The following is a 26,466-nucleotide window of genomic DNA, read 5'->3' on the forward strand; positions in this document are numbered from 1 at the left end:
GGGCCCAGGGAGCTTAAGGAGCAGGGACTATAAGACCTTTTACAACAGACGGGGCAGGGCATGGCAAATTTTAAGTCAGCTCGATGTGAATAAGGTACTCTGAGACTACTGCAGTGCTGGCTCCCTTGGTGGGCCGCGCTGGCCCTTCCTGGCATGTCTTTATCAAGATCACTCCTGAGACGCCTCTCATTCATTCCTAGGAGCATTTGTAAGTCAAAATGTTAAAAAAAGTCATGTAGGTGTATTTTTAAACTACTATCTACGGCTGCCGTCTTCACTTGTCTGATTGTCCTCTGGTAAGGTGACGGATTCCCTGCTCCCTTCCCTCCTCCTCAGCTGCAGAGCAGCACATCAGCCGCAACCTCAGGCATACATCCCAGCGCCGTTCCCTTGGCGAGCCCGGCGGGGCAGCCCCGGGCGGGGCGGTGCCGGCCGCGGCCGTGCCGGGCTGGGCGGGTCCCGCTCCGCTCTTCCCCCCGCGCCGTGAGACCACACAAGATGGCGGCAGCTCAGGGCCGCCGGGTCCGGGTGGGGCGGAGGCTCGCGGCCGGTGCCTGCGGCGGGAGCTGTTGCCGGGCCCGGCTCGCTGCGCGGCCTCCTCGGCGCAGCGCAGGGAGCTAGACCGTGACCCACATTTCTTCCCATGCCCTACTAAACGAGGAGCTGCAGGAGCGGCAGGAGAGGCAGCGTGTGTACTGCTTGCAGCGCTGAAATGACACCGGGACACTTGGGCACGGACGGAGGACAGCGGGTGGTGCGCTGACGGGCTGAACCAGGATCACTGCTGCTGAAACCCGTACGCAGGTACGTTCATCAACAGAGAGACACTGCTGGATTAAAATAAGGTGCAGATGAAACCCTCAGTTTAGAAATCAGAACTCGCAGAGAAAAAAAAAATCCCACACTGAAAGCTCACAGTACTTGGAAAAAGACGACACAGAAAAAAATCCGTTGGAATGCACCTTTCAGTACGTCTTGTTGGTAACCAGGATGCTGGTTTTGACCTCTCTTCCTGCTGCTGTAAGGATTTGTACCTGCTGGCATAAAGCCCCAGTCAGGTACCCTTCACACAACCAGCTGCAGCAGCTTTGCTCGAACAAAATTTCAGTTTCATCCTATGGTATGTTTTGTAAAAACGGTTCATACGCAGATAGTTCAGGGCCTCTGCTGGCATAGGTGTTTTGTTCAGTGTCTTTTGCACAACACTGGTTGCACTCCGTGTCTTTATGTGTCAGCTGGATTGTTCAGCACTTAAGAATGTACCTACTATTCTTTGTTTATTTTAAATTTCAGAAATACGCTTGCTAAGTTGGCAAAATTCACTGTTAGGACTACAGAAAATAGTTTGTTTATATAAACAGATTAATTTTATCCTTAAGAACTTTAGGATTATACTTACTCACTAGCAGTATTTATATGTAAAGCAAACTGCTAAAACTTGACTTTGGCTGTATAAAAACACAAGTCTAAGTATCCTAAGTTGGGGAAGACAGTGGGATGGTTGGAGGACTGAGAAGGTAAGACAGTTAAACTTTATGCTGTATCTTACTGGTTATAGCCTCCAAAATTATAATAGTGCAATGGCAACTCCTGTTCCCCTCCTGACATGAGGGAAAGCAGTACTGCATTTGCACATAAGGGTTGGACACCATTGGTGGTTTTCACCTCATTCATTTGTACTTAAAACTTTGCAAGAGGTCACTGAGGTAAAGGATGAAGTCATATTTAGCTCAGTACAAGTCTTCCTACTCAATAAAGGCACACAACTGCTTGATGAGGATTACTCAGACCTTACTTCCAGTTGTTTTGTTAACAATCTGTGTATTAATGGAACTGCTTTTTCCACTTCCCTAGGCAGCATCAAGAGAGAATATTTGTCACACTGACACTGAACCAAGACTAAGCTTCAGCCCTTTATATGGAACTGCTGAAAGAGGAAGATGCAGTACTGAAAGCAGTCAGTTTTGACTGCATGAGTCCATGCCTCTCACAGAAGGCAAATGATGTCTTACTTCAAAAATTTCATGAAATGCAAACTCGGTGGTTCACTTTTCTTAGAGCTGTTACACATGAATAATTGGGGAGAGGGAAAGTTACGGTTCTTACTCACATCAAATTAAAACTTATAATTTGATTTACTCTGAAGACTGCAGAAGTAAAAAAAGAAAAAAAAGAAAGAGCCAAAATGTTCTTTTAGTATACAGTGATTTTTTCCTCTTACTAGCAGGAATAGCTTTTTAGATCAACGGTGAACTAAAACTTAATGAGTACAGAAAAGGACTTACAGAACAACATTTTTTCACAGCTAGAAAAGGATAGCCTCTGAAAATGTGAAGTTGCCAATAAAAAGGAATGCAACAGCAAAGTACATAATAGAGCAATACCTGTATATTATTGCAAAAGCAATAATACATGTCTATCACTAAATCAGTAGACAACTAACTGCTTACAAAGGCAAACAGTAAACTAATTTTAGTTATGCTGCTTCCAGGCATTGAGTGCGGATAACTGTACCTTCACCTCTGTCTGCAGAAGTAAGGTGTGCTTCAGGTTGTAAACTAGGGTGCATTTCAGGATTTAAATAATAGATTGGACCTTTTGCGTTATAGTGTATGCATCTAGATTAAGACAAATGGCTGGTAACTTGTTCTGGTTTTACTCCACAGTGCCTGCAAGATCTGGCAGGATGGTGAGAATACCATGTTTCCTTGGACAAGTATCAGAACTTAAACTTGAACAAAGTGGGATTAAATTTTACTCATTTTAGAAGAGCACTCCTATTCAACATATGGACAAGACAGTATGAAGAAGCACGCTGCTTAAATTGACAATGATTTATTGTGTTTAGGAACATTCAATAAATACCAGTCTTTTAGCTTAGTTTGGGAATCCTTCCCCATCGAAAATCAGTTGTTTGTGTTGGTTTTTTTTTCTGGCATAAACTCCATTGCCAGCAATGGATGTATCAGAAAAAGAGGTTAATAAATACAAACAGACAGCAGTTTTCTAAACATACCTCCTCTTTTAAAGGCATGATACAGATTTACTAAACAAATCTCAAACAAGTTCTTCACAGAAGAAAATTTTGCTACAAGCTGTCTCTGAACATTGTTTTCTTCACTAATGCTGGTAGTTTATTTCATGGAGTACAGTATTTATGAACAGTAATGTTGAATCATTTAAAACCAAGCTTTTTCCCCCTTTTCCTTTGCCACAGGTATGCTGAGACATGTAGCTAGTACTGAACTGTACGAATTTAAGAGTGGTGTGCCTCTTGTCGAGCATTTAATGGCAAACATGAAGAAACAGCACTATAGTACTAGGGATCTGGGGGATTTTTTTTTTTAAATCTTGATTTTTAATCACTGTTCAAATGTTAAAGGTATCATAACTAAATGTAACAGATGTTTTGTGTAATTTTCTGTAAATGTAAAAACACAATGGGAGATTCCTGCTTGTGACGAGAATAATTTTCAAGTACTTCAATTTGAATATCCCTCTAAACTCCATTCATTTCTTATTAAAAATGTGTATAAAAGCATGAAGACTACAGAAAACCAATTAACATAACAGAGTTAATCTTGAATAAGTTTTTCCACCACTGTATTTTACATATAACCAAACTCCTGCTTTAGTAAAAGCAAAAGGAATAAAAAATTCTCTCCCAACTATTTATACTCAAGAATTACCTTGCTGTGGGACTAGATACTTCAGTCTACAGTCCCTCTAACCCAAGGTGTACTCTTAGGTGTATCCCTTTGTGATTTAGGGTCTTGGAAGTTTTCAGCAAACCTCTCTCTTGCTTTATCCCAGTTCTTTTTATTCTTGCTCTGGACAAGCTGAACATCTTCAATTGAGGCTGGTCTCCTAGTACCCAAACCTGCATGCTTCTGATGTAACTCAAGTTGGATCTGTCAAATACATTAAATATTGTTGTAATTGCAAGTTAGGTATTCTAAATACTACAAATTCTGTTTTTCTAATACACATTTCACCCCCTGTCCCCAAGCAGCTCTCTTTCATGTTCTAATACACCTAGATCATATATAAACAATACCATGAAAATGATGTGTCAAATCACCACCTTTGGAACTATGATCTAGAGTGCTGAATTATGTCCCCTGCCACTAACACTACTGTGAAATACACCTCACTGAGTGAGCAGCATATGATTCCTATGCTGGTTAGTTTGACAACACAGGGCATGGAGTGGCTCTGAGCAGCATTACTGCCAAAAGACAACACATCTCTGGTGACAAAAATGGGACTAACGTGGCTGCCACAGAGACCCACAACTTGGTGGCTACAGTGACTTCAGCTGGCTTTTCCTCTCTAATGGCCCATCACCTAGCTTGATTTTTGTGCTACATCAGCCTCTGAGAAAGTGAAGAATTCCACCCTAAACCAATCTTAATTCACATCACTTATATTATTCCAGTTTTCCTCCAGACTTTGTATTCAAACATGAGATTATTAATTCAATGGCTAGAAGCTGTCTGTCTTCCTTTGCTTAGTTTTCTAATGAACACAGTCTAGTGAAGGGACAACACTACTGAAAAATTTCAAAATACCTCATTAGTCAAGGAAAATATAATTTGAGATTAATCCTACTGAGATGATTTCTTCCTAACCGGGGTTTTGAAACATGGCATAGTGAATAGTGGCATACAATTAGATACTTTTCACTACAAATACATTTCCATTATTTTAGTTTCAAGTGAAAACCAGAAAGACCTACCGGATCCTTCATGCCACCACCATCCTTTCCCAGGCCTTCCCCCTTCTTCCATCCCATCTTCTCCAACATTTTGTGTCCTTTGTTGCTGTTGCTGATTTCACTGCAAAGAAAGTTTAAGATAACTGATAAGCAAGAGTTAGAGAGTATAGAGTATGTTTTCAACTACTGAACAACAGAAATGTGCATACATATGCTGCTCTAGAAACCAGTAATCAATCCATCAAGAGCTATCCAGAAGATCCTTGCTACCTTTTGCAAGTTCCTGCAAGAATATCTTTGGTTAACAAGCCTCTGGTCAATATCAGCTTTCTTAAAACTCCAGAACTACTCGCTTGCTTTAGGAGTTAAAAGATACATCATGGGTAGCATGATTACACTAAGATAAATGCAGTAGCGCTGCCAAATCATCTTAATACACCTATTTCATCATCTCACACCTCCTTTTTTTAATTTACAGGCACCTACAAGTTCATGTTTCTTAAAAAAAAAAACCCAACTACAGCTACAGAGGCAAAATAACAACAGAAGGAACATCAAATAAATACATGTCCTATGAGTGGCTGGATACTGACAGTGAGAGAAGCTGCAGGTGAAAAAGTCTGCATTTATATATACATATTACTGGGACTGAACACAAAAATGAAAATTGAGCCACTTGAAAAACAGACACTACTGAAGATGTCAGTAGTGCAGCTGGGGAGTTCTTTAAATTTTCGAGTTGGTAAGGAAGTGATCTAAGCATCTTTATGGCCAAGCTAATTTCTGTATGGAAGGTGAGGAGTTAATAAATAAGACCATGTGAAATGGGAAGTGTGAAAGGTTAAAATTTTCTATCTCTCCTAACACAATATATACAGGTAATTTGTAATCTAACAAGCTGTATGCTAGTAACAAATTGATACTTACTTTATGATCATTTTTTTTAAGATTCACAACAGAAAGACATGGGGGATACCTTTCCCATGCCCAACTTACATATGAACAGAAGCTGAACCATCATCTCTCTGGAAGGTTCCTTCACTTCCAATGGTCTCTCTGCGTTTTCCTGCTCTGTCTTTGTACTTTGGATTCTTCACTGCCTTGTTGTCTTCATACTCTGTGTTCTTTCCAAGCAGATTAAATTGCATCATGACAAAGAGGGTGGGGTTTAAATTCTTTATTTTTGGTAATTTCCCTTTTTCCCTCCAGAAGTATAGCAGCTTCAGCCTATTTCATTAATTCTAAATCTTATAACAAAATCTGTAGTCCTCACTTAGTATTTTCTTAGCCTGCAGGCATACCTTGTAAATCGCATTATTGCCATCATCATGTAATATTGTCAAATTCAGTAATTTCTCAGAAACTGTAAATAAAATAACAGATTCTCTTGAATCTTCTCTTGGTATAAAGAGTAAATCTCTCAATATTAAGCAGAAAACCATGTGGACATGCCACTGGCTTTTTATATAAACATTTATCCTGTTCTTCAGCAACTACTTTTTTTCAGAATAAATGACAGAATTAAGCATGTTTACAGATTCTGTATCAGTATTATTTTGGTACCTGAAGAATTTGATACAAATTATGGCATTCTGTTTTCTACATTAATACTTAGTACAAATGCTGGAAGCAACCACATAGTTGAAATTATCTCTACAACAGAAGTAATTTGATAAATATTATATTGCCTGTATGTTCCTGTTGATATTCTTCTATGGACTTAAAAACCTGAAAAAATTCCTTCTTCCTTCCGTAATTTTTTCAGTTGCTTATTGTGTTTCCTTTCCAAATAAAAGATAGGACTGTGATTCAGTGAAAACTTACTCTGCAGAAATAAAAATAGAAGTGTCTTGCAAAATCTTAATTTCAAAAGGACTAGGAATCTTGTTGATCCTTTGAAAGGATCTTCCTTCTAATTTTCAATGGAACTTTCATGCCCTCTTACCATAATCTTTCTCTGTACAGGTTTGTAAAGAATAATAACTTAGTGTACAAAAGACAAACCAGGCTAGGTTTAAGGGCATTTGAAAACTTGGCTTATTTAACGAAGTCTATAGCTTAAAATAGGAATCACGAAGTAATTAAAAAAAAAAAAAAAAGTGGTAAGAACCACAAAAACTTAATCAACTTCTACTGTAAACTCACCTGTAAACCGTATTTTACCCGTATTTGTTTTAATGCTTTTCTTCTGACTAACTCTCTCTCTTCTTTGCTAAGTGCTGGACAAACTAAGAGGAAGAACACAGGATTGGATTTCTAATTACTAATGTAACAATGTTTTGAAACAAACAACAAATGTGAAAATTTTTGTTCTAACATAATTATACATAAGATACATATACCATGAAGAAAATACATCATTATATATAACTATTCCCAGTTGACGAGAAAATTATATGAAAATGGAACTAGTTATTATGTTTATAAAGTAAATAGCCATAACAAAAAATATACCCAGTGATAATATGACTAACCAGAAGGCTCCTTTTTCTTGTCCAGGCGAAGGTGTGCTCTAACTTGTCCTGGTTCACATCCATCACAAGTATCACTGCCGGGGTGAATATGAAAAGAAAGCACAGTTTCGCCAATCTTCACTTCATCTCCATGCTCCAGGACGTAGGGATCACATTTTGTTTTAGGCTACAGTAAAAGAAAAGTTTTGGCAGCCAAGTTACTCAACTACTCATGAAAGACACGAACTCTATTTTATGCACACTGCTTACAACTCAGTAATTCAGTATGGCCTCACAAATGTAGGCAAGTATTTTAACTACAGTGGGTATTTCACTCTAGCAACTGCAACCATAGTGAATTTTTCCTAGTATAACCAAACATTAAGCACTGTATGTGGCCCTAAAATCAGAAAGAAACCAAGACAGGCCTTCATGTATGAAAGAAGACATACAGTGGCATTGTAAGTGATTTGCCATAACATGTTTTAAATGGCCACAAGATTAGTTTTCTGCATTGTATAGAGCACTAAAACAATAGGTACTCACCTGGAGAATCTGATTTCCATTAACCACTGTTCCATTCTGACTGCCTTGATCCACAAGAACATAATTTTGCAAATCGTGGTCAAAATATACTTCTGCATGAAACTGACAAACAGAAGCCTAAGTTAAATGTTCTTGTCAAGCGAATTTAAATCTTATTTTAAGGTAAGATTTCAGAATATATTTTGAGACCTTAAAAATGAGCAGCTCTGGTTTAATAGAGTATTTCACATCTTATGGTTTCATTCTTGTGCAATGTAAATGAACAAGCCACAATAGCATGAGCTAACATATACAGTTAATAATGTAACTGTTTTGTTCATATGATGATTCAGGACTGGACAACTATATTCTTCCAATGTGGCAAGTGTGATTTACTTAAAGAACTGCAAGATTCAGTAATATAGCCTTTTAAACTGCTCTTGTCAATAACAGGCTTTTTGCTTTTACGGTATGTTATAGCATTGTCATTTAAAAAAAGATCTCATTCTGTTTCCATTTACTTGGTCTTTCGTATCTGAAATAACTCCCTTAATGCCATGCTTTTGTAACTTTCACATAATTCACCCCCTCCTGCATCTTAATACCTAGGACAGAATCAGTACCAATCTTTTGCCGTTTCTTTCATCTCCTTTCTGATATTGAGACTAACAATCTATTTTTTTTGTCTTGTTGCAGTTCTATATAGGTATTGCTCCCAAGCCCACACAGACCAGAGAAAGCACAACTCCTGGCCAAATTAATAAAGAGATGCACAACCTCCAGAAAAGGCCACTGAACAAACCAAAGTACCAACTTCTCCAGCCTACTAGAACTTCCAATAAAAGCAGTAAGTCTAGAAAAGTGTTTCAAATTTGACAATTTCAGGCAATTGAAGTTGCTGCTTTCAATAAAAAAAATAAAAATATATATTTTGAAGATTAGCTAGCATTTCTTACTAAATGGAATATTCCCATAATGATGGAGACTGACTAGTTCATTCAATACATATTTTATTTTCTACTTCTGTTTTACTGAATAGAACTAAAACTTCTAAAGAGGCTAAATCTGCAGGGTGTAGCATTTTTTAAAATCTCACTTTCCACTCAAGAAAAGCAAACATCAAAGTTGTCCACAGCTAAAAAGTAAGAATACTATAGAAAACAAACTAGTATGTAACTTTTTGTTTCCACAGATATATAATTTATCTTTTCACCTTTGACTCCTTCTCTGAAAAGTGAAGTGACTTCTTATATAAACTGTCAGTACCTGCGAAGTACTAAACTGGTAACATTACAGAAAAGTAAAAGCCTTTTGGGTTTTTATTTGCCCAGTTTCAAACACACGCCTGAGAAAGTTATTAATAGCAGGGAAATATTTGCTCTGGAAATTATTCAGCATGATATACAGCAGCTGATTACTGAGAACTATCATTTAAAATAGACACAGCAAAGTGTGTTTCATGAGATACTTGCATTTACAGATGCTTTTAACTAATTTTTTGTTTGGATGACACAACGTCAATCTACAGTTTTCTTTTATTATGAGTGCTATATTTAGGGTCTGTGTTGCAGTATTTAGCAAAACAGAGCACAGAATTTATAACAGAACAAGAATTTCCATTCAATCTACCACTGAAAGGAATTCTGTTAATTTTTCAAACTCCCTCTACATCATTTCCACAGTTGCTTAAAGAAAAAGAAAATAAACCATTTTGCTCTGAGCATACTGCAAGGACTGCTTTACTTGGTAACAAAATTCTTACTATCTGACATCAAAATTTTATATACCATTAGTACTTAACAGGGTTTTTCCTCAAGTTCAATAACTATAAAATTCAAGATTCAAAATGTAACTTTTTTACTGTGCATTACACTGTAGATTAGCAGAACTCCAATTTTAGAAGAGTATTTAGCTTTTCTAGACTTTGAAAACATGCTGTTGTTTGTGTTAAGCTCCCATTCAGTAAAATAGTGTGTGTTTTCTTTTTTTCTAAATTCAAGTCTGGCTAAACCCGTATCTCACTCTGAAAGTTCTTTCAAAAAATTAACATGATTTTCCAAATTTAAAGCCATAAAATCTAAAGCTTAATTCATACATTTATGTCTTTTGATCTACCTTTCAGCAGACATGAACAAGAATTACCTTACTGACTCCAACTTCAGGAATCTGAAGTGTGTGTCCAACATCTTTTTCTCTGGAAAGGCAAGTTGATATACAAATCACAACGAAGTAGAAATATGTCTTGTGTGGCTTATAAAAGGTGTATTTCCGTTGAACCGTAATATAGTATTTCTCTTCTAAGCTATTAGGAATTTTTACAGATACAAAACATTGTATTGCTATATACACAATGTAAAGACTTGCTTCAGGTCCCTTCTGCCATTTGTATAAACTATACCAAGCAGGTGATTAGTAAGTGATCAAATGGTACCATTAAATTCTTATCTATAAACCTGACATTTCTATCTGAACTGACATGCAATGCCTGTAAGTAAGTCTGAACTCTGCATCCTTCAGGCTCTTCAGTGTATCTTGGCATCAGTCCTCAACAGTGAAGTTAAATTCTTGGTCGCATTAGGCAGGCAATACAAGTAAAGAAAGAGTAATCTGTACAGGGTGGGTTTTGGTTGGTCTACATTTTTTGTTATTAAAACACTGTAGCAGGAAGAAGGGATTTGTGTATTATTATTATTGTATTATTATACTGTATTATTATTATTATTGTGTATTAGATTCTTATACTAAGGGATTAAGAAGCAATGCAGCTAGTAAAAGCCCTATATGCAAATTCAAAGTAGAGTTGTCTGTTCATCTTCACATACATGGACTTCACCTTTAAGAGCAAATCAAAACACATCTATCAGCATTAGACAGAAACAGCTTTTCCAGGGTGAGGTTTTTAGTAAGCATGGAAAAAGCTTTGCATCATCATTAAATTCATCATCCACAATGAACAGATCAGATTTAGAACTGTAAGAATACAGTCTAGCACAAACCAACTTACTTTTCTAAAGCCGATGAACAAACCCTACTGAAATCTGAATGTGTGAGGAAGTCCAGGATATTCTTCCTTGTGATCCTGAATTTCTGAAGGGTGTTTTTCCATTTTTGAAAAAAGTACTTCAGTGGCCTGGAACAAAATTTACTTACTTTCTAGGAAACAAGTTTTCAAAGAAGGACTTGCAGCTGTGCTGCCACTGGGGCTTGGTCACAAGATCGAGTTGCCACTAACAAATTTTCAGGTCTGCTGAGCTGCACTAACTGTGTATACTGTTATGTTATCACGACAACATGCTGTTATGTGACCTGACTTGAATTTCTTACTGTGGACTAACCAAACTCAGAGAACCACAGAACTGCTGCAGCCTAGGAACACAAGCATGAAGAGTAGTGTTAAGTGCTTTCCACAGCTGTCAAAGTGAGGTTGTTTCAGATAGAAAAATATATATATATATAAAAAGTTTCATTCTGTTTTACCTTCCAATTGTAGCAGACTTCACAGCAGTGATAATATAAAGTGACCCAGTCTGTAGAACTGGTGATCTTATTACAATTACTCTGATACAAGGAGGCCAGATCTTTTCTTCATCTATAATTGTATAGAAAAAAAACCCCACCACCATTAGTACCAACAAATTACAGTTTTAACTTTATAGTCCATAGTTTTTAAAAAACTGAAAAACATTCTGGCATTACCTAGCAGAATAATATGCAACTTTCATAAAAAGAAATGTGTAACCACATCTGAGAGAAAACTTTGATGAGATTATTGTTTCAAAGGCTTTCTGACCGCACATCAAAGTATTACAAATGTTTTCCTAATTCTAGTTATTTATATGTGGACAAGTCTTTAGTTACAGCAGTAAAATATATATACATTCACAAAATTTACTAGTATATTGTAATTTATGGATCATTAATTGTAACAGATTAGAAAACAATTTTACTTTGAGAAAAGGCAGCACCTTTCTGTTCACCACATCACAGACCTCCTGCATATCAAACTTTATATATGACAATTTCTATGTCAAGTGTATTTTTACCAGTTTTTTCTCTTAGGAGCACTATTCATCAACATGGATTAGAAAAAATAATAGACAGAGCCTACAGATGCATATGCTTTTTTGCATCATTATCCATTAAAATACTATATTCTAACAGCTGTATGAATTCTGTACTTGGATGTACATTTGTAGAAACAGTCTCCAATGATCTCAGCTAGGAATAGATAGATGAGAAGACAAAACCTTTAAAGGTACTGGGGGAAGAGAAATGCTCCAGTTTTTGTTACTTCAGCATTACTGCAGCATTGGATATTAAGAAAAGACAATTTAGTCTGAAAGCCTGATGGTAGCAAGCACATTTTGGTTAGCATTAATCACTTAGAATCTGAGTAGTTAAGTAAAGTAATGAAAACATAAGAAACAAACTGACAATACAATACAGTTTTCTATAGGTTATATTTCATTCTGTGATTTGGCTTATCCTTTGCTCTGACTGGCTGCATCAAGCTTTTCACAGGTAACCTTCATTTTTTTTTTTTAAGGACCTAGCAGAACACTTAGGTATAAAACAGCATACAGGTTTCCTGTCTATATCCATTTCTTACAAGTTGCCATTGGAATATAAACAAAATATGATTTCAACTAATACTCCATGTTGCTTTTCACCACAGTAGATCCATCTTGCATTCAACTGTACATGATGGTTTACAAACAGTATCAGAAATACTGTATATTAATTTAAGAGAGTTAATACATAGAATTACTATGAATTACTGGTCTAGAACCCCTGTTTTAGCAGCAGAGGTTCTTTTCTCCTTTCACTTTCCTAATCAAACCATATTTTTGCAATCCCAGAGGTTTCCACACAAGCACAGATGTTATACTCAAGAAACAGCTTTCATAAAAACACTACTACTTACTTTTGTGCAAGTGAAGAAAGGGAAAGAAATGCTGGTAACATACAGCACTTTTTAATTCAAAGTATCTCAAGTCAAATGCTTTTATATATTTTCTTTTAATTATCCAAACTGTAATTTTTTTAACAGGCTCCTGGAAAAATACAGTAATATCGTATATAATCCACAATAATTCACCTTCATTTTCTGAGTTTTCTGAATCACCAGTTTCTTCACTCGTTAATTCCTCCTCACTGTAGGCTTCACCCTCAGAATCTGTAATTTCACCTTCTTCTGGTTCACTCTCTGTGTCTGCTGTTCTACTGTGATCTGTATATGGTGCAGCATCTGGTGTAATTTTATAGGAATGTGAATTTATACTGTCTGTAGAAACTGATTCTTTGGCTGATAGACTGTTTCGTGGTTTTGTGTCCATTTTAGTCTTTTTTCTTACATTTGGAGACTCATCTTCTTCAGTAGAACTTACTTGCTCAGTGGTGGAAAAGCAACTCAGACTGTTAGATGACTTCTGCTCTTCTGTGTCCAAATCCTGGAGGGGAGTTATACAATGTTACAGTCTTTACACACTGAGTTTTGCTAAAGAATGCTGTTAGCCTGGAAGTAAATTCTTCACTTAGGAAGAATTATTTTTAGAACTATTAAGAAATAGTTAAATTTCCAGAAAGTTTTACACATGCAGTAGGCAGAACTTTTACATTTCAGTAAAAATATTTCCATATCTTATGTGACTGAGACCATCTTCTATTTGTGAACGTGTGACTGCCCTCCTCTTCTAAACTTCACTTACTCCTCTTCTAAACTTCACTTTTTTCTCACACTTTAGAAATGTTTAGAAACTTTAGAATCTTGTCCTCATTTTCAAATGCGTACAACATCACTTTGAATATTTTCCTATTTTGCTTTTATGACACTCACTTCTGTCCCTCTCTTATTCAATTCTTGCAACTTGCTTAGAAGGTCTTTAATTTATCTTCATTGCATCTTCCTCCTGTTTTTGTCTTCTTTTTTATTACCACGGTCTAGAATATCTGGAATGCCCACTCATGCTTCACCTATAGACCTGTTCTTCCTCCTTTCAAAAGTACATCTTTAAGAGAGTCTTTAATCAAGATAGCATAGAGGGTATAAGCTTAACTTCTGGTATGTGAAACAGTTCTACTAAAAATCCATTTTCTACTTCAAGAAACTTCTCAATTTCTCTACTGAATATCAGACAGATTGGATTATTACAGGTTCTTCCACTTCCACTTACTTCAGCATCAGAAAGAAAAAAAACCCCAACATTTTTTTAACTGAGAAATCTAAAATTTCATATTAATTTTTGCTAGAGTACCTTGAAAATGTAATTCTCAATCTAGTAGCTTGACAACTATCTTAGAAAAAAAATAAAAAGGAAAAAAAGGAGGAAAAAAGAGAAAAATGAACAGAAGTGCCTTTAAAAGATAAAATCTCAGATTAAATTATGTGTCATTTTAAGTTTAGAGTGAATGCATTCAATTGCCTTGAATTGTACCAAATATTGCAATACAGCAGGTAAAAAATACCTCCTCGACTTCTTTCCGTGTGTTTCTATTTCAAGATACGTGAAATAACATGAATGTTAACATCATGGAAATTAAACCACTTTCGGAATTGTAAAAATGCATCAGTGGCACAGACTAAGACAAACACAAGAATTCCTCTCAGCTGTTGGATAGGCCAGCGCACTTTTGAAACACTTTCAGTAAGACAGCAGGTTCTCAGGTAAAACCAGTGATTTTTAAAAAGGTTTTCATGCTTTAAGTGAAAGACTGTTGGTTTGTTCAGGGTTTCTCTATAATGCACTAGCCCTCCTCCCTGAATCCTCTAAATCCTTGAGCAGAAAGGAACAGGATTGCAAGGTCCCTGTGTAATGTCATTTATTTTAAACAAAAAGCATAGTAATCCTGCCAAAAGTAAGCCTACACAGTTTAGACATGTCAAACACATTACTTCCATTAGAAATATTTTTGGAAAATCTTTTCCCTTTTATGAGTTGTTTTTTCAGTGTATTTGTCTTTGTCTATATTTATGTTTGGTACGGGTATTAGATTGATACCAAACATACCAAGGTGTTCTGCAATCTAAAACATATTGCTTCTATAATACTGTAAACTAACAAAGTAGCTCAGGGTGTTCTAATCTAATCTAATCTGAAAACAAATAAACTACACTATCTGCTCAAATCAGAAGCAAGGTGAAACAACACTTGACTGTGATGCACTAATGCCCAAGTACAATGGTCCAACCACTCAACTCAACTCCTTCTCCACAGTGAATCCCGTGATATCCCAGGATTTTTGGCATCATTTCAGGTATTTTAAACTAGAAAGTAAAAAGGTGCTGTTTCAATGCTTGGCTACTAAAGACACACACTTGGTTCTGTGTTGAAAACAGGAATTTTTAGAACACTCTTATAAGCAGACTAAGGATTCCATTCATACATTCATTCTACAATTTTGTCAATATGACCATTAAGCCTCTTCTCAGCAGCTTCTGTATTTTTTCACTTTGCTACATTCAGCTGTTAAGAAAGCAAACTAAATAGTCAAGTTTGATAAAAATGCAGTCTTCACATTTAGAAAACCTTGTATGAAATAAGGATTTTAAAATTGAATATGGATCTTGACAAAGTGTATAAACATTAAGCATGGGGATACTGAATGAACCTTAAAGCATTTGAAAGGATCTTGTGGTGAAGAAATCCTTTTCCATTATGTATAAAATGTACTGATTTTGGCTGATTTTATTCACAGCTATTCACAGCTATTCAAAGCTAATTTTATTCACAGTGCCTAGTGTATGGCTGTGTTTTGGATTCGTGTTGAACACATGGTTGGTAATACAGAGATGTTTTATTTATTACTGAGCAGGGCTTACACAAACCAAGGCCTCTTCTGCTTCTTGCACCACTCCACCAGTGAGGAGGCTGGGAGTGCACAAGGAGTTGGAAACAAGACACGACCCATCCAGCTAATCTCAACTGTCCACAGGGTATCCCATACCACATAGCATCATGCTTAGCAATTAACCCTAGGGAAGGGACAAGGAAGCAGGAGGGATGTTGAGAGTTTGGCCTTTGTCTTCCCCAGTTACCATTACCTGTGCTGGAGCCCTGCTTTCCTGGGGATGGCTGAGCACCTGCCGGCCCAGCCAGGGAAGCAGTGAATCAGTTTCTTGCTTTCTTTTGCTTCTGCGCATGTGGCTGTATCTCAACCCACAAGTCCTCTTACTCCTATCCTTCCAATTCTCTCTCCAATCCTGCTGAAGGTGGAGTGAGTGAGCAGCTGCCTGGGGCTCAGCTGCTGGCTGGGGTTAAAGCATGGCCGACTACCAGTACTAACACAGTACACGTGTAGCACGTATTAAAGCGTAACTATGCAAACACCACCTAATGCCTTGCCTCCACATAGTCATTGCTTAAAAACCAGGAACTGGCAGTGAGCACAACATTTGGTAAATATTACCCTGAACAATGCAATAAATTCTAGCAATGCACTTGATTTCTCAATGAGTGACTAACTCTTCATCCCAAACTTGTGCTACGAGACACAAAGTATGCAAGTACATGCTCATTATAGCCATTTTTTACACCATGATATTAGGCACATACATTTTTTCAGTGTTGCTTTGCCCAATACATCTAAATAGTAGACTGACACCAACAGTCATGAGTTAGACATGGACTGACTCCATGTGACCCAGGTCTGAAAAACTTTCTATCTACTGGGTATTACCACACTATCTCTGGGATTTTTCTCACTAAGCTGAGAGGTGTGATCAATCTGATCAATAATAAACTATTTTTTAATAGAGTTGAGTTGGTTCACATTTCTGCATCCCTGACCAAGTCAGGCAAAAGTACTTTGAAATCAGGATTTTTATGTATCCCATCAGAACTGATCTTATAAGAATAACAAATCATGCTTATGTGAGTGGAATTGATGGTTTTACATAAAGAATAGGCCACAAACTACTGATTACAATGACCTTTTGAAATGCAGATTGTTCTACTTAGAAAATATATTATTATCATTGTCATTGAACTGTTTTTCTGAAAAATTCAAAATATTTTAAGCATTTAAATATACTTTTTGCTTTACTGTTACAGAGCAAGATATTTTGTCTTTCAAAACTTCAATTTTTCTGTATTATGGCTGATCAACATCCATGTTCATGCAATTCTTCAGCATGCCTAAAAATTAGAACTTATTATTGTGAACATAGTTAGCTCCATTCTAAGAACTGCACTGTTTAAACTATTTTTTTCTAAATTTATTTTATACAAAACATAGAAATATAGACAAACACAACTTCTCAAATGTGTAGCCTGTTCTTTCTTGGTTTGCTAGAAGTTCAGTAGGTGATTTAACAGAATCATGGGTTCTCAAAACTCTTCTACAGGACTGAATAGTACATCTTTAGCACTGACGCTCTCAATTTGAAATACTAATCTGCAATTCAGTATTTTACTGAAAAAGTATTTTCAAACACTTAAAAATAGCTCTTTCACTCAAATGACTAAGCTTTCATGTGCTAAAACCATTTCACAAGTACTTCAGTTACTCTCATCCACCCTACACAATACTCAATTTTCCAGTGCAAAAAATCTAATTAAATGCCAGAAAAAAAAGCTCTTCCTACATCATATAGGAGCCATTTTGTACACTGGTGGACAGCTCTGAAATATGGAGAACAGTAATTTACCTTACCTAAAGAATGAGTAGTTTCTTTAGTCCAGAGCCTTTATATTACACAGGGATGCTAAATACTTCTCTTCCCAAATATTCCAGAATGCCATCAAAGTTTTCTTCAGATGCTACTTACACAGTATTTAAAATATATTTCAAAGCTACTTTTCAGGTGAATGGATTTTGATCAAATAGCTTAAAAAAAATATTAATTCCTTTAGGAAAAAATGTATCTAAACATCAATTACTAGATATTATTTTTCCTTTAATAAAAATATCAAGGTTAAAGGTAAACATCCGTGGACCAATGTGTTTGTTGTCTCAACTCTACCTTTACCAGAAGCTGCCAATCCAAAAGAAGAAATCCTCAGATTAGCCATGGTTTCTGTCAACTGACGTACCTAAAGATGGGATGAATATCAGCAAAAAGTAAACTACATGTGATGAAAAAAGTAAAAATCACTGCTTCAAGAGTTCTATGGGAAATACTACTGAAACTGCCTTGTCTCTCCTACAGAAGTAGCTACAATGTGTCTATAATCGAAAGAATATGTTAGAAGTTAATTTTGAATACCAATCTGAAATAGACTTTACTAGGTGGTACTTTGAAAATAAAAAAAAATTAAATTTAAAAACAATTTATGGGAAAAAATGGCATGTGTCAGACCTTCCTTCTAAATTTTGCTGTGTGTTTCTAATGGTGCCAGTGGAGCAATTAGAACTGCAGGATCACTACTGCACAGTCTATTCTCCAAACTGTATGAAAGCCCTGGATCTTCACATTGGGCCAGGGATCCCATTATTATTTATGCCACCTTTTTTGCTTTTTAAACTTTACCAAATTTACTTATTTAAGGGGTTTTTTTGTACAAGAGAAAATACCGTGTTTCTTGTCCCACCTTTCTTCTAACCTACCCCTACAAAAAGATACCTGAACTAAACTATATGCCTAAAAGTTTCAAGGTATCCCACTAATCTTTTTATGTGACCTGCGCAGGGGCTAATACTTCATCCTGGCAAAAAAAAAAAATCCTGATTGTCTATTAAAAGCAAGTAAGTAGAGATGGTATACTTTGTTTCATAAGTCAAAAGAAAACTATTTGTCATATATTCAGTTTAGTGACTGAAAAGAAAGGATTTCTTTAATGAAAGTTCTTGTATAAATTAGGAACATTCCCCAGGTGACAGCAAGTCCATGGTTCCCCCCACTACTGTTTTTTTACAATTAGAAGTACATTCATTTTAGCAGACACTTATGAGTATTTTCTTGTTTGGTAATTCAGCTTGTTGAAAATGCAACAATATTTTGGTATAGCCATAGCTACCAAAACCATAGCTACCAAAACCATCTACATAGAAACATATGCTTGATAATCTACACACATAGCTGCTAAATTTCCTTATTTCTTGTATTTGGCAATTTTTAAGTAATACTAAATATCTATCAATATTTTTTTACATTTATTCCTTTAACTGAAAAAGAGAGAAAAAAAATTTAAGATTCTACAGCTAATTTAAGATTAACTACAGCTGTCTTCCCCTGCTTCACATGGATAATCTTATAAACCACCTCAGCTTCCCCAAGAATTATAACGTTCAGGGGGTGTACATTGTTTCCAAAAGTACACCCTGGTTTCTTAACACTAGTGGTCCACAGCCCAGGCATTTAACCAGAACTTTCTCCTACCTGTACCACCTGTAGAAAAAGGAGGCAATGTTGGGACCATTTTTCAGGCTAGCAGCACAATTTAATAATTGATTGGGAAAAGCAGTAATGAGGTACTAGTCTTCAAAAGCATTGTCATAACTCTAATAAATTAAACAGTGTTCAGGGAAAGAAAGGGCAGAAGGCTGGGCAGTAAGTTTGGAGAAAAGCATTTCAATAGACAATGCTTCTACTACAAAGTCCTACTTAAAACCAGAGGTTTTTAGTTTTATTCTATTATGAACTAATTAGTGCCTTTGATAATACCAGACTAAACTGGACAACAATTATACTCCCAAAAAATACCATGCATCTATGCACTTGACTGTGCAGTTTATAAACTAAATTTTCAGTTTTATAACAGAAAAATATAATCTTTTATTTTAGCAAATCTGAATCTTTTATATTAATGCAACATAGATTTTTTAAGTGATTAATAACCACAGTACAAGAATAAAATGTCTTAGGTATGTAAACAATGTCAGCAAGGTACTTTCTTCTTCTAATGCCAGCACTGCATTTACAAAGAAGAGCGCTGACAAAAAGGCATTCTTTTATTTTGAAGTTTAAAATGGAGAGTGTTTTATGTTCCACTTCATATTCTCCCTGGTTTTGTTTAAAAATTATAAAAGGCCATGATTACTTCTTTAACATTGACCTTCATTCCCTGTTCACAGAAGGAAAGATCTGTGCACTAGAGTATACTTAAATGCTTCCCTGTTACCGTGTTGGTCAAACAAATGAATTTACAAATAAAGCAAAGTACTCAGTTCACCATCAATAAAACACATGAGAAAAAACGGATGTTCACCTCCTACCTTGCGACTGTGAAGTCTCACAGAAAGGATTTGTTAACAAGACTATTTAAATAAAAATATCAGTATAAAGTAAGTTAAAGACAAACCTCTATTTCTAATTTAATCAGATTACAGAAGCAGACTGTGATGGCATTCAAAAACGTAGTGAACATTATTAGCTAGGTCAGAGCTATACATGTCTAAGAACTTTTATAAACACTCTTGTTGGTTTAGGTAACAGTTCATTACAGAACTAAATTTAAGAGACTTATTAATCAGTTTATGATAAAGGTACTCCTACAAGTTTTTCATGTTTCTTTCCTGACACATGATGGATAAAGTTCTGTATTGACCAATGTCTTTTGAGAGTGGCAGAATGCTAATTTAGTATTTGCCCAGAGCAGGCCCAGAACCTGGGTGCTGCTAAAACGGCACTTCCATTGCATTAGCTCTCGTCTCTTAAGTCTAAAGAATCATTATACTTAGTGTTGCTAAGTATCCAGATCAAGTTTTCCAAATGGAAGGTTCATGTGAAATTTCCTCAAGGAGTAAGAATTCCTGCATTAGCCACGATTTGCTTATAAAATGTGTTACCAGCCAACAACCACTATCCATTTAACCTAATTGCACTTTTCCTTAATGTAAATAGTTTCTATTTTCAAATCTTTCAGATGACCTCAATCCTGATTAAAAGTTTTTAACTGTGCACTGATGCTATGTGACTATTATGTACAGGTACCTGTACAGTAACATAATTATTTCAGATTTCAACCAATCTGCTTGTCTGAGGGCTACATAACGAAACTATGTAATGGTTAAAGCAATAGCTTTGAAGAATGCAAACCAAGAAATCAATATATTCAATTTTATCTCAACATAATAGAACAACTTGGCAGAACAGGACTCAACATTAGTAAGACTGTTCATGAAGGAAGCGCTTCCTGAGGTTTAATAGCTGTGTTAGAACTTCTTGGTGTTTTAGAGTGAGTAATGTTTTTCAAGGCAGACACTATACACCACATGGTATGCTTTCTTAGCACTCAGAAAAATTTTGTAACTTAAAATACAAATTAATTACAATGAGCATTTATTAAGATGTACAGCTTATCCACACACTAACAACTATGAAAATACATTGACCAAGTAAAGTATCAATAGGAGAGCAGAATATGCAAAGAAATAGAACTCCAAGACACCAATCCCAAATGATAGCAGAGATACAGTAAAATGCCAGTGGACTAAGCTCTGGAATGCAGTCACAGAGAAAGGATTGTGCATAAGTGTATTTTCAAAATTTACACTTTTTTGATTCGTAATGTGAATCTGAAAAAAACCCAACTGAACAAAAAACCAACAAAAAATCACAAGCCAAAATCCCAAACCCAAGACGTTGCCACTAACACTTCATTTCTGACATAAATCCAACCCACACAACACTGAATTCATTCTCGTGTGCCTGCTAATCAAGAAACTTCACTGATACTCAGTTTTAGACTCCTTTACAGTTGGGTAGTAATAAAATAATATTGAAAAAGCAAGGGGATCCAAGTTAAAAGTTTCACCCTTAATCATTCAATGGGAAAGTTATTTGAAAGTAACTACATGTTAGCAACCTCCTGTATATAGTTTACGTATGTTTAAATAGTTCAAAAAATAAGCATACATTCTCTGCATAAAACCAAGCCCCACAACCTGTAAGTTGCATCATGGACAAAAACCCAACAGATTTTGTATTTTCTCTCTGTCATTTCTGAAGTTACCTTATACTCATCTGCAGCAATCCACTCTGGTTCTTTTCTCTTCTTTTTCCCCTTTTTATCCTTGGTGTGCTTAGTACCAGAGGACTGGTAAGACTGCAGATCCACTCGTGAATGAAACTGGTATCGGCCGCTTTCCACATCACAGTAGTAATAAATTCCAGTTGCTGGGTCATAATACAGTTGGTTTTCCTTTATAAGAAATGAAGAACAATATTATCATCACTTCAGTAAATACACTGATCAAAGAAACATCTGATTAATAAAGAACCACATTTGAAGTTTGATAAAATGAATGAACTGTGGTGGCTTGATCCTGGATGGCTACCAGATGCCCATCCAACCACTTTGCCAATTCCCCTCCTCAACAAGACTGGGGAAGAAAATAAGATGAAAAGCTCATAGGTCAAGACAGAGAGGTCACTATCATGGGCAAGCCAGATTCAACTTGGAAATATTTAAAATAGAGCTGGAAGATAAAGCCCAAATTAAAAACATGTCTCCCAGTCTCTTTTTTTTCACAAGTTCAGCTGTACCACTTCATCCCCAGCTTCTCAACCGGTCTCCCCCCACCTGAGTGGTGCAGGGAAATGAGGAGTAGAGGGGCTGAGGTCTCTGCTGCAAATATTTCTCCCCTGCTCAGCATGGGACCTTCAAGAACTGATTCAAGCATGGGTCCTCCACAGGTCACAGGAGCCCACAGCTCCTACCTGGAAGACCTACTCTGGGCTCTGGCCTGGGTTCTCCACAGGTCAGTTCCCTAAGGAGCTGCTTCTGTGTGGGATCCTCCATGGACTGTACTGTGAGTAGCTTCAGTGTGGTCCGCTCTACAGACTGCAGGAAATGGCCTGGTCTAGTACTTGGAGAACCTCCTCCTGTTCCTTCCTCTTTGGCCCTGGTGTTCACAGGGTTATTTTTCACACTCATCCCCACATACACACTGCAGTGTGCACAGTTATACCCTTTCTCACGCTGCTTTCAGAGAGGCACCACCAGCTTCTCTAATTGCTGTGCTGTGCCCTGCAGTGGAATCAGCCATGCCCAGGTAGCCCCTGGCCTCCTCCCACAGAGGCGACCTCTGCAGTCCCTGGCCCCATCATCAAAACTTTGCCAGTAAACACACTACAAGAACATTTCCTGTAATTCAGAACACTTACTGACCAAGAAAAGATACTATTTTGGATAATTGTACCATAAACTGTAATCTCTAGCCCCAAACATTTAGGTATAACTAAATCCACAAACTATGTCAAAAGCAATGCTATCCTTTTAAGACCTTAAAAATGAAGTCCAGAAGCATCCCGAAAATAAACAGTTGTGTACCTCATGCATTTTTTAAAGTTGAGTTGAATATAATACTGCAAACAAATTCTGTTTTCAGCACAGTACTGTATACGTATCTATCCATATATCTGTATACATATACACACCTCATAGGAGAAAAAGAAAACCTTGTCAAAAGCTATATAAAAATGTGTAACAAAAAGTAACCATTAAGAAGTTATGATCCATCATCTAATCTGTTTTTCTAAAGAAGTGTTTTCTTTCCTGTAGCATCAAACTAGTTGGTAACAGTACTCAAGTAAAAGCACAAACATTTTGTGTATTTTCTCTCAACATGTTTTTCACTGTGGAGAAATAACTGACTTCAGAAATACGTCTTTTTCTAAACAAGACATCTTTAAGCTCAAGCTCTTACATTTGAAAGAGTTACAGATCAGCTTTACAGCACAAAATTTCTACAATGCCAAGTAACTTAAAGATCTAGGAGACATCAAAAAGAACTGAATTAAAATCTAAATTTGTATCTTAGCCTGCTATCTTTAATTTGACTGAAATAATTAAAAAATTAATTAACAAACTTTTAACGCTATTTATCTTCAGTAACCTGTTTTTCAAAACGTAAGATCAGCTTGGATCTTAGTTCTTTGCTCATATCAACTTCTACTAACAAAACCTTTGCAATAGAGAAAAATGCCAAGCATTTTGGAAATGATCCTTACTGAATTGTAGTAGAATCCAGTGCTATGGTCATAATACAATCCTGTATTTTCATCATAAATAAAACCGGTTTGTGAAACAGCGGCCTCTGCAGCAGCTCTCAAGCTCTCTGCCAAAGAACCCTCTGGTACTGAAGTTTCTTCTGTCTCCTGATAACAGAAAGTAAGAAAGGTAAGGGCTCTGTGAACGTGGACTGTTTCAGAAGGCAAAAATCTGGCTGTAATTTACTGATAAACTCCTACTGATTTCAACAGGACCAAGACCTCAGCCTGTGTCTTTCATTTTATCCTGGCTTTACTCAAAAGTGATTCACATCAAAAATACACACAGAAAACATCTTTCAGAGCATTCCTAAGACAGATCTCTGCTCTCTGTTCCATTTCAGCTGCTAGATGCTAAGGCACAAACTCAGTTAAGTGAGTGACCTAAGAGAAGGCTGGAGAGCAGGGAAGAAAACACACCACAAAATAAACAAACCCCACCAACAACGCTGTTCTCCTTATATGTTGCTTCCTCATGTCAATGGAAGAAAAAATACAAAGTACTATCTAAGAAAATCAGGATGGACATACTGGACACACTCTGCTGATAAAAAAGGTCCTGCTTCCAGGCTATGTGAGATATATGTGCCTTTCTACAAAAACTCTCAAACTCCAGAACACAAATCTAAGAGGATGATACACTTACTACATACTAAAAAGAGAACTAGTTTTGATGTACAAGTATATTATCAGCACCAGACTATCACAAAAAGTCATTTTGTACAAAGATGTCAGGATCACAAGCACATCTTTTAGATGGAATATTAACAGAGTACTGATTTCAAAACCAGTAAAACCCCAGACAGTCCAGAAAGAAACCTGTGAATTCTGGACGAAACTTTCCTCTTCCCCATCTTCAATAACTTTGATGCTATCCTTCCTTAGCGGAATATTAGCACCTGTCTCCGATTCTTCTGTGGAATTATGCTCAGTGCCTTCAGTCCCGTGACTGTGCTGCACTGGTAGTTCAGATGCACAATCTTGAGTATCAGTGTGATTGTAATAATTTTCATAGTAGTAATAATCTGCAGGGGGGAGGGGGGAAGAGAAAGAAAAGTTGAAGTTGCATAAATTAGCAATGCAGTATTTTACTAATGCAGTTTAAGGATGCCAAATCTTAAACTGGAAATTTATGCAAGTAGTCTAACGAAAATCAAATATTAGGTAGTGCCTCTACTTTGAATTTACTCTACTCTTACTGAACAAATTATGTCTTATTGTAATATACTTCAAAGATTGGTGAAGCATGCATGCTTGCAACATGAGATTACTACGTAACAAAGTACAATGGCATGAATTCTGCTAGTCCATGCCACACTTTATCCTGAATTAATGGCTTGAATAAATAGGAAATAATCTGAAAGATAATGTCAAGTTACTGAGTTTAATTCAGCAAAAGATATAGACTTGAAATGTATTCTATATTACAAAATTTTCAAACTAAGATATTGTTCTAGATGCCCTTTTAAACAATCACCACCCCCTCTACCTGCTTGTGACCATGCAGCACAGTCCTCTGTCTGTACTTCTACACTAGACGTATCTTTCTCCTTTCTATTATGGATTTCTTTAGTGAGTTCTTCTACCTGAAAAAATAATTGCATGTTAAGAACACAATACTGTATTTTAGTGGTCTGCATCTCAGAAAAGAGAGTCAGCCTATTTTGCATTTCATAATTCAAACAAAACATAATGGCACCACAGGTGTTTGAAGTGATTTTGTTTTGCAGGAGATAATTTTGTACTTGAACGGCTGGCATAAAGAAACACATAATTTCTGCTCACAAAGGATCAGAGAAACTTAACTGAGGTTATTCCTAAATGCCCACCCTGTAAAGTTGCATTTCAAGCAATGACCACTGTTCCGTGGTGACATCTGTGGCATTTACAAACCCCAGAATGTTCTGAACTAGAAGGGATCCACAAGGATCAAGTCCAACTCTTGGCCCTGCACGGGACATCCCCAAGAATCACACCATGTGCCTGAGAGCATTGTCCAAACGCTTCCTGAGCTGTCAGGCTTGGTGCTGTGACCACTTCACTGGGGAACCTCTTGTATTACCCAAGCATCCCCAGTGTCAAGAACCTTTTTCTAATATCCAATCTAAAACTCCCCTGACACAACTTCAGGCCGTTCCCTCCGGCTCTGCCAGAGAGATCAGTGCTGTCCGCCTGCCCCCCCTCACAAGGAAGCTGTACACTGCGATGAGGGCTCCCATAAACTTCCCTGTTTTGTCAGAAGCATTTACAAGGTAGTCCTTCCACTCTTCCTTTACATCACACTTCGTTTAACAGACTTCTTTTCCTCTGCTACATGTAATCTTTCCTTCTGACTCCAAATCTAACCCTGCGGCAGAGAAGGCGTTACCATTCTCACCACCAAGGTCTGACTCGAGCCCTCAGACCGGCTCTGGCCGCCCGCAGGCCAGGAGAGCCCGGCTGGCTCCGGGAGCCGAGGGACCGGGTGGAACGGGCACGTCGAGTGGACGGGACAAGCGGAGCGCGGTCCGTGCGGCACCCGGTCGAGGGCTGGCGGCCGCGGGGGTTCCGTGCCGCCCGGGCCGGAGGGGGTGGAAGGGCCCGAGGCCGCGGTAACCGGGGCGGGGGGCCCTACCTGCCTCCTGAGCGCCTCGGCGCCCTCCCGCTCCCGGCGGTACAGGCGTTGGGTGCGCCGCAGCCGCCGCCGCGCCCGCTCCAGCTGCGCGCGGCACGCGCCTAGCTCCGCCTGCAACAACGCCGCCGCCGCCTCCCGCTCGCCCGGGTCTGCCCGGTTCTCGGCGCCCGGCGGCGAAGCCATGGCCGCCCGCGCGCCCCTGCGCCGCCGCCGCTGCTCAGCGCCC

The 26,466-nt window shown here is 37.4% G+C and overlaps 1 protein-coding gene, 1 long non-coding RNA gene and 1 other non-coding gene across 4 annotated transcripts; 2 read left to right on the forward strand and 1 right to left on the reverse strand.

The window, feature by feature from the left end:
- Positions 1–374: 374 nt before the first annotated feature.
- LOC121665023 lies at positions 375–2,909 on the forward strand. Its single transcript, XR_006016197.1, has 2 exons — positions 375–804; positions 1,855–2,909. It is a non-coding gene; the product is annotated as an uncharacterized LOC121665023 (long non-coding RNA).
- Positions 1,503–1,631, forward strand: LOC121665060. Its single transcript, XR_006016215.1, has one exon. It is a non-coding gene; the product is annotated as a small nucleolar RNA SNORA47 (small nucleolar RNA).
- Positions 2,820–26,441, reverse strand: AGGF1 (angiogenic factor with G-patch and FHA domains 1). 2 transcript variants are annotated; one of them, XM_042028891.1, is made up of 14 exons: positions 26,241–26,441; positions 25,116–25,212; positions 24,470–24,651; positions 23,588–23,734; positions 21,588–21,776; positions 12,794–13,145; positions 11,173–11,284; positions 9,838–9,889; positions 7,717–7,818; positions 7,192–7,357; positions 6,863–6,945; positions 5,714–5,841; positions 4,739–4,838; positions 2,820–3,911 (listed from the first exon to the last, which is right to left on the reverse strand). In XM_042028891.1, exons 1-14 carry the CDS (start codon positions 26,421–26,423, stop codon positions 3,711–3,713), a joined length of 2,094 nt encoding a protein of 697 aa, XP_041884825.1. In that variant the 5' UTR covers positions 26,424–26,441; the 3' UTR covers positions 2,820–3,710. The 2 variants fall into 2 exon arrangements, with proteins under 2 accessions (XP_041884825.1, XP_041884824.1); XM_042028890.1 differs by having other exon boundaries at positions 24,446–24,651.
- Positions 26,442–26,466: the final 25 nt, after the last annotated feature.

This window comes from Corvus kubaryi, unplaced genomic scaffold, assembly GCF_017639235.1.
Source record: "Corvus kubaryi isolate FWS band 111438036 unplaced genomic scaffold, C.kubaryi_AGA036_p1.0 37308, whole genome shotgun sequence".
NCBI lineage: Eukaryota > Metazoa > Chordata > Aves > Passeriformes > Corvidae > Corvus > Corvus kubaryi.

What these genes read in the sequence shown, in the direction of transcription:
- AGGF1 (XM_042028890.1), bottom strand. Translation starts at nt 26,423, where the DNA reads ATGGCTTCGCCGCCGGGCGCCGAGAACCGGGCAGACCCGGGCGAGCGG. An exon ending in CAAGAAAAAGGAGCCTTCTG is followed by an intron (nt 6,946 to 7,191) that starts GTTAGTCATATT and finishes TCTTCCTCTTAG; the next exon opens with TTTGTCCAGCACTTAGCAAA. An exon ending in GGTTCAGCTTCTGTTCATAT is followed by an intron (nt 4,839 to 5,713) that starts GTAAGTTGGGCA and finishes CTTTCTTTGCAG; the next exon opens with TGAAATCAGCAACAGCAACA.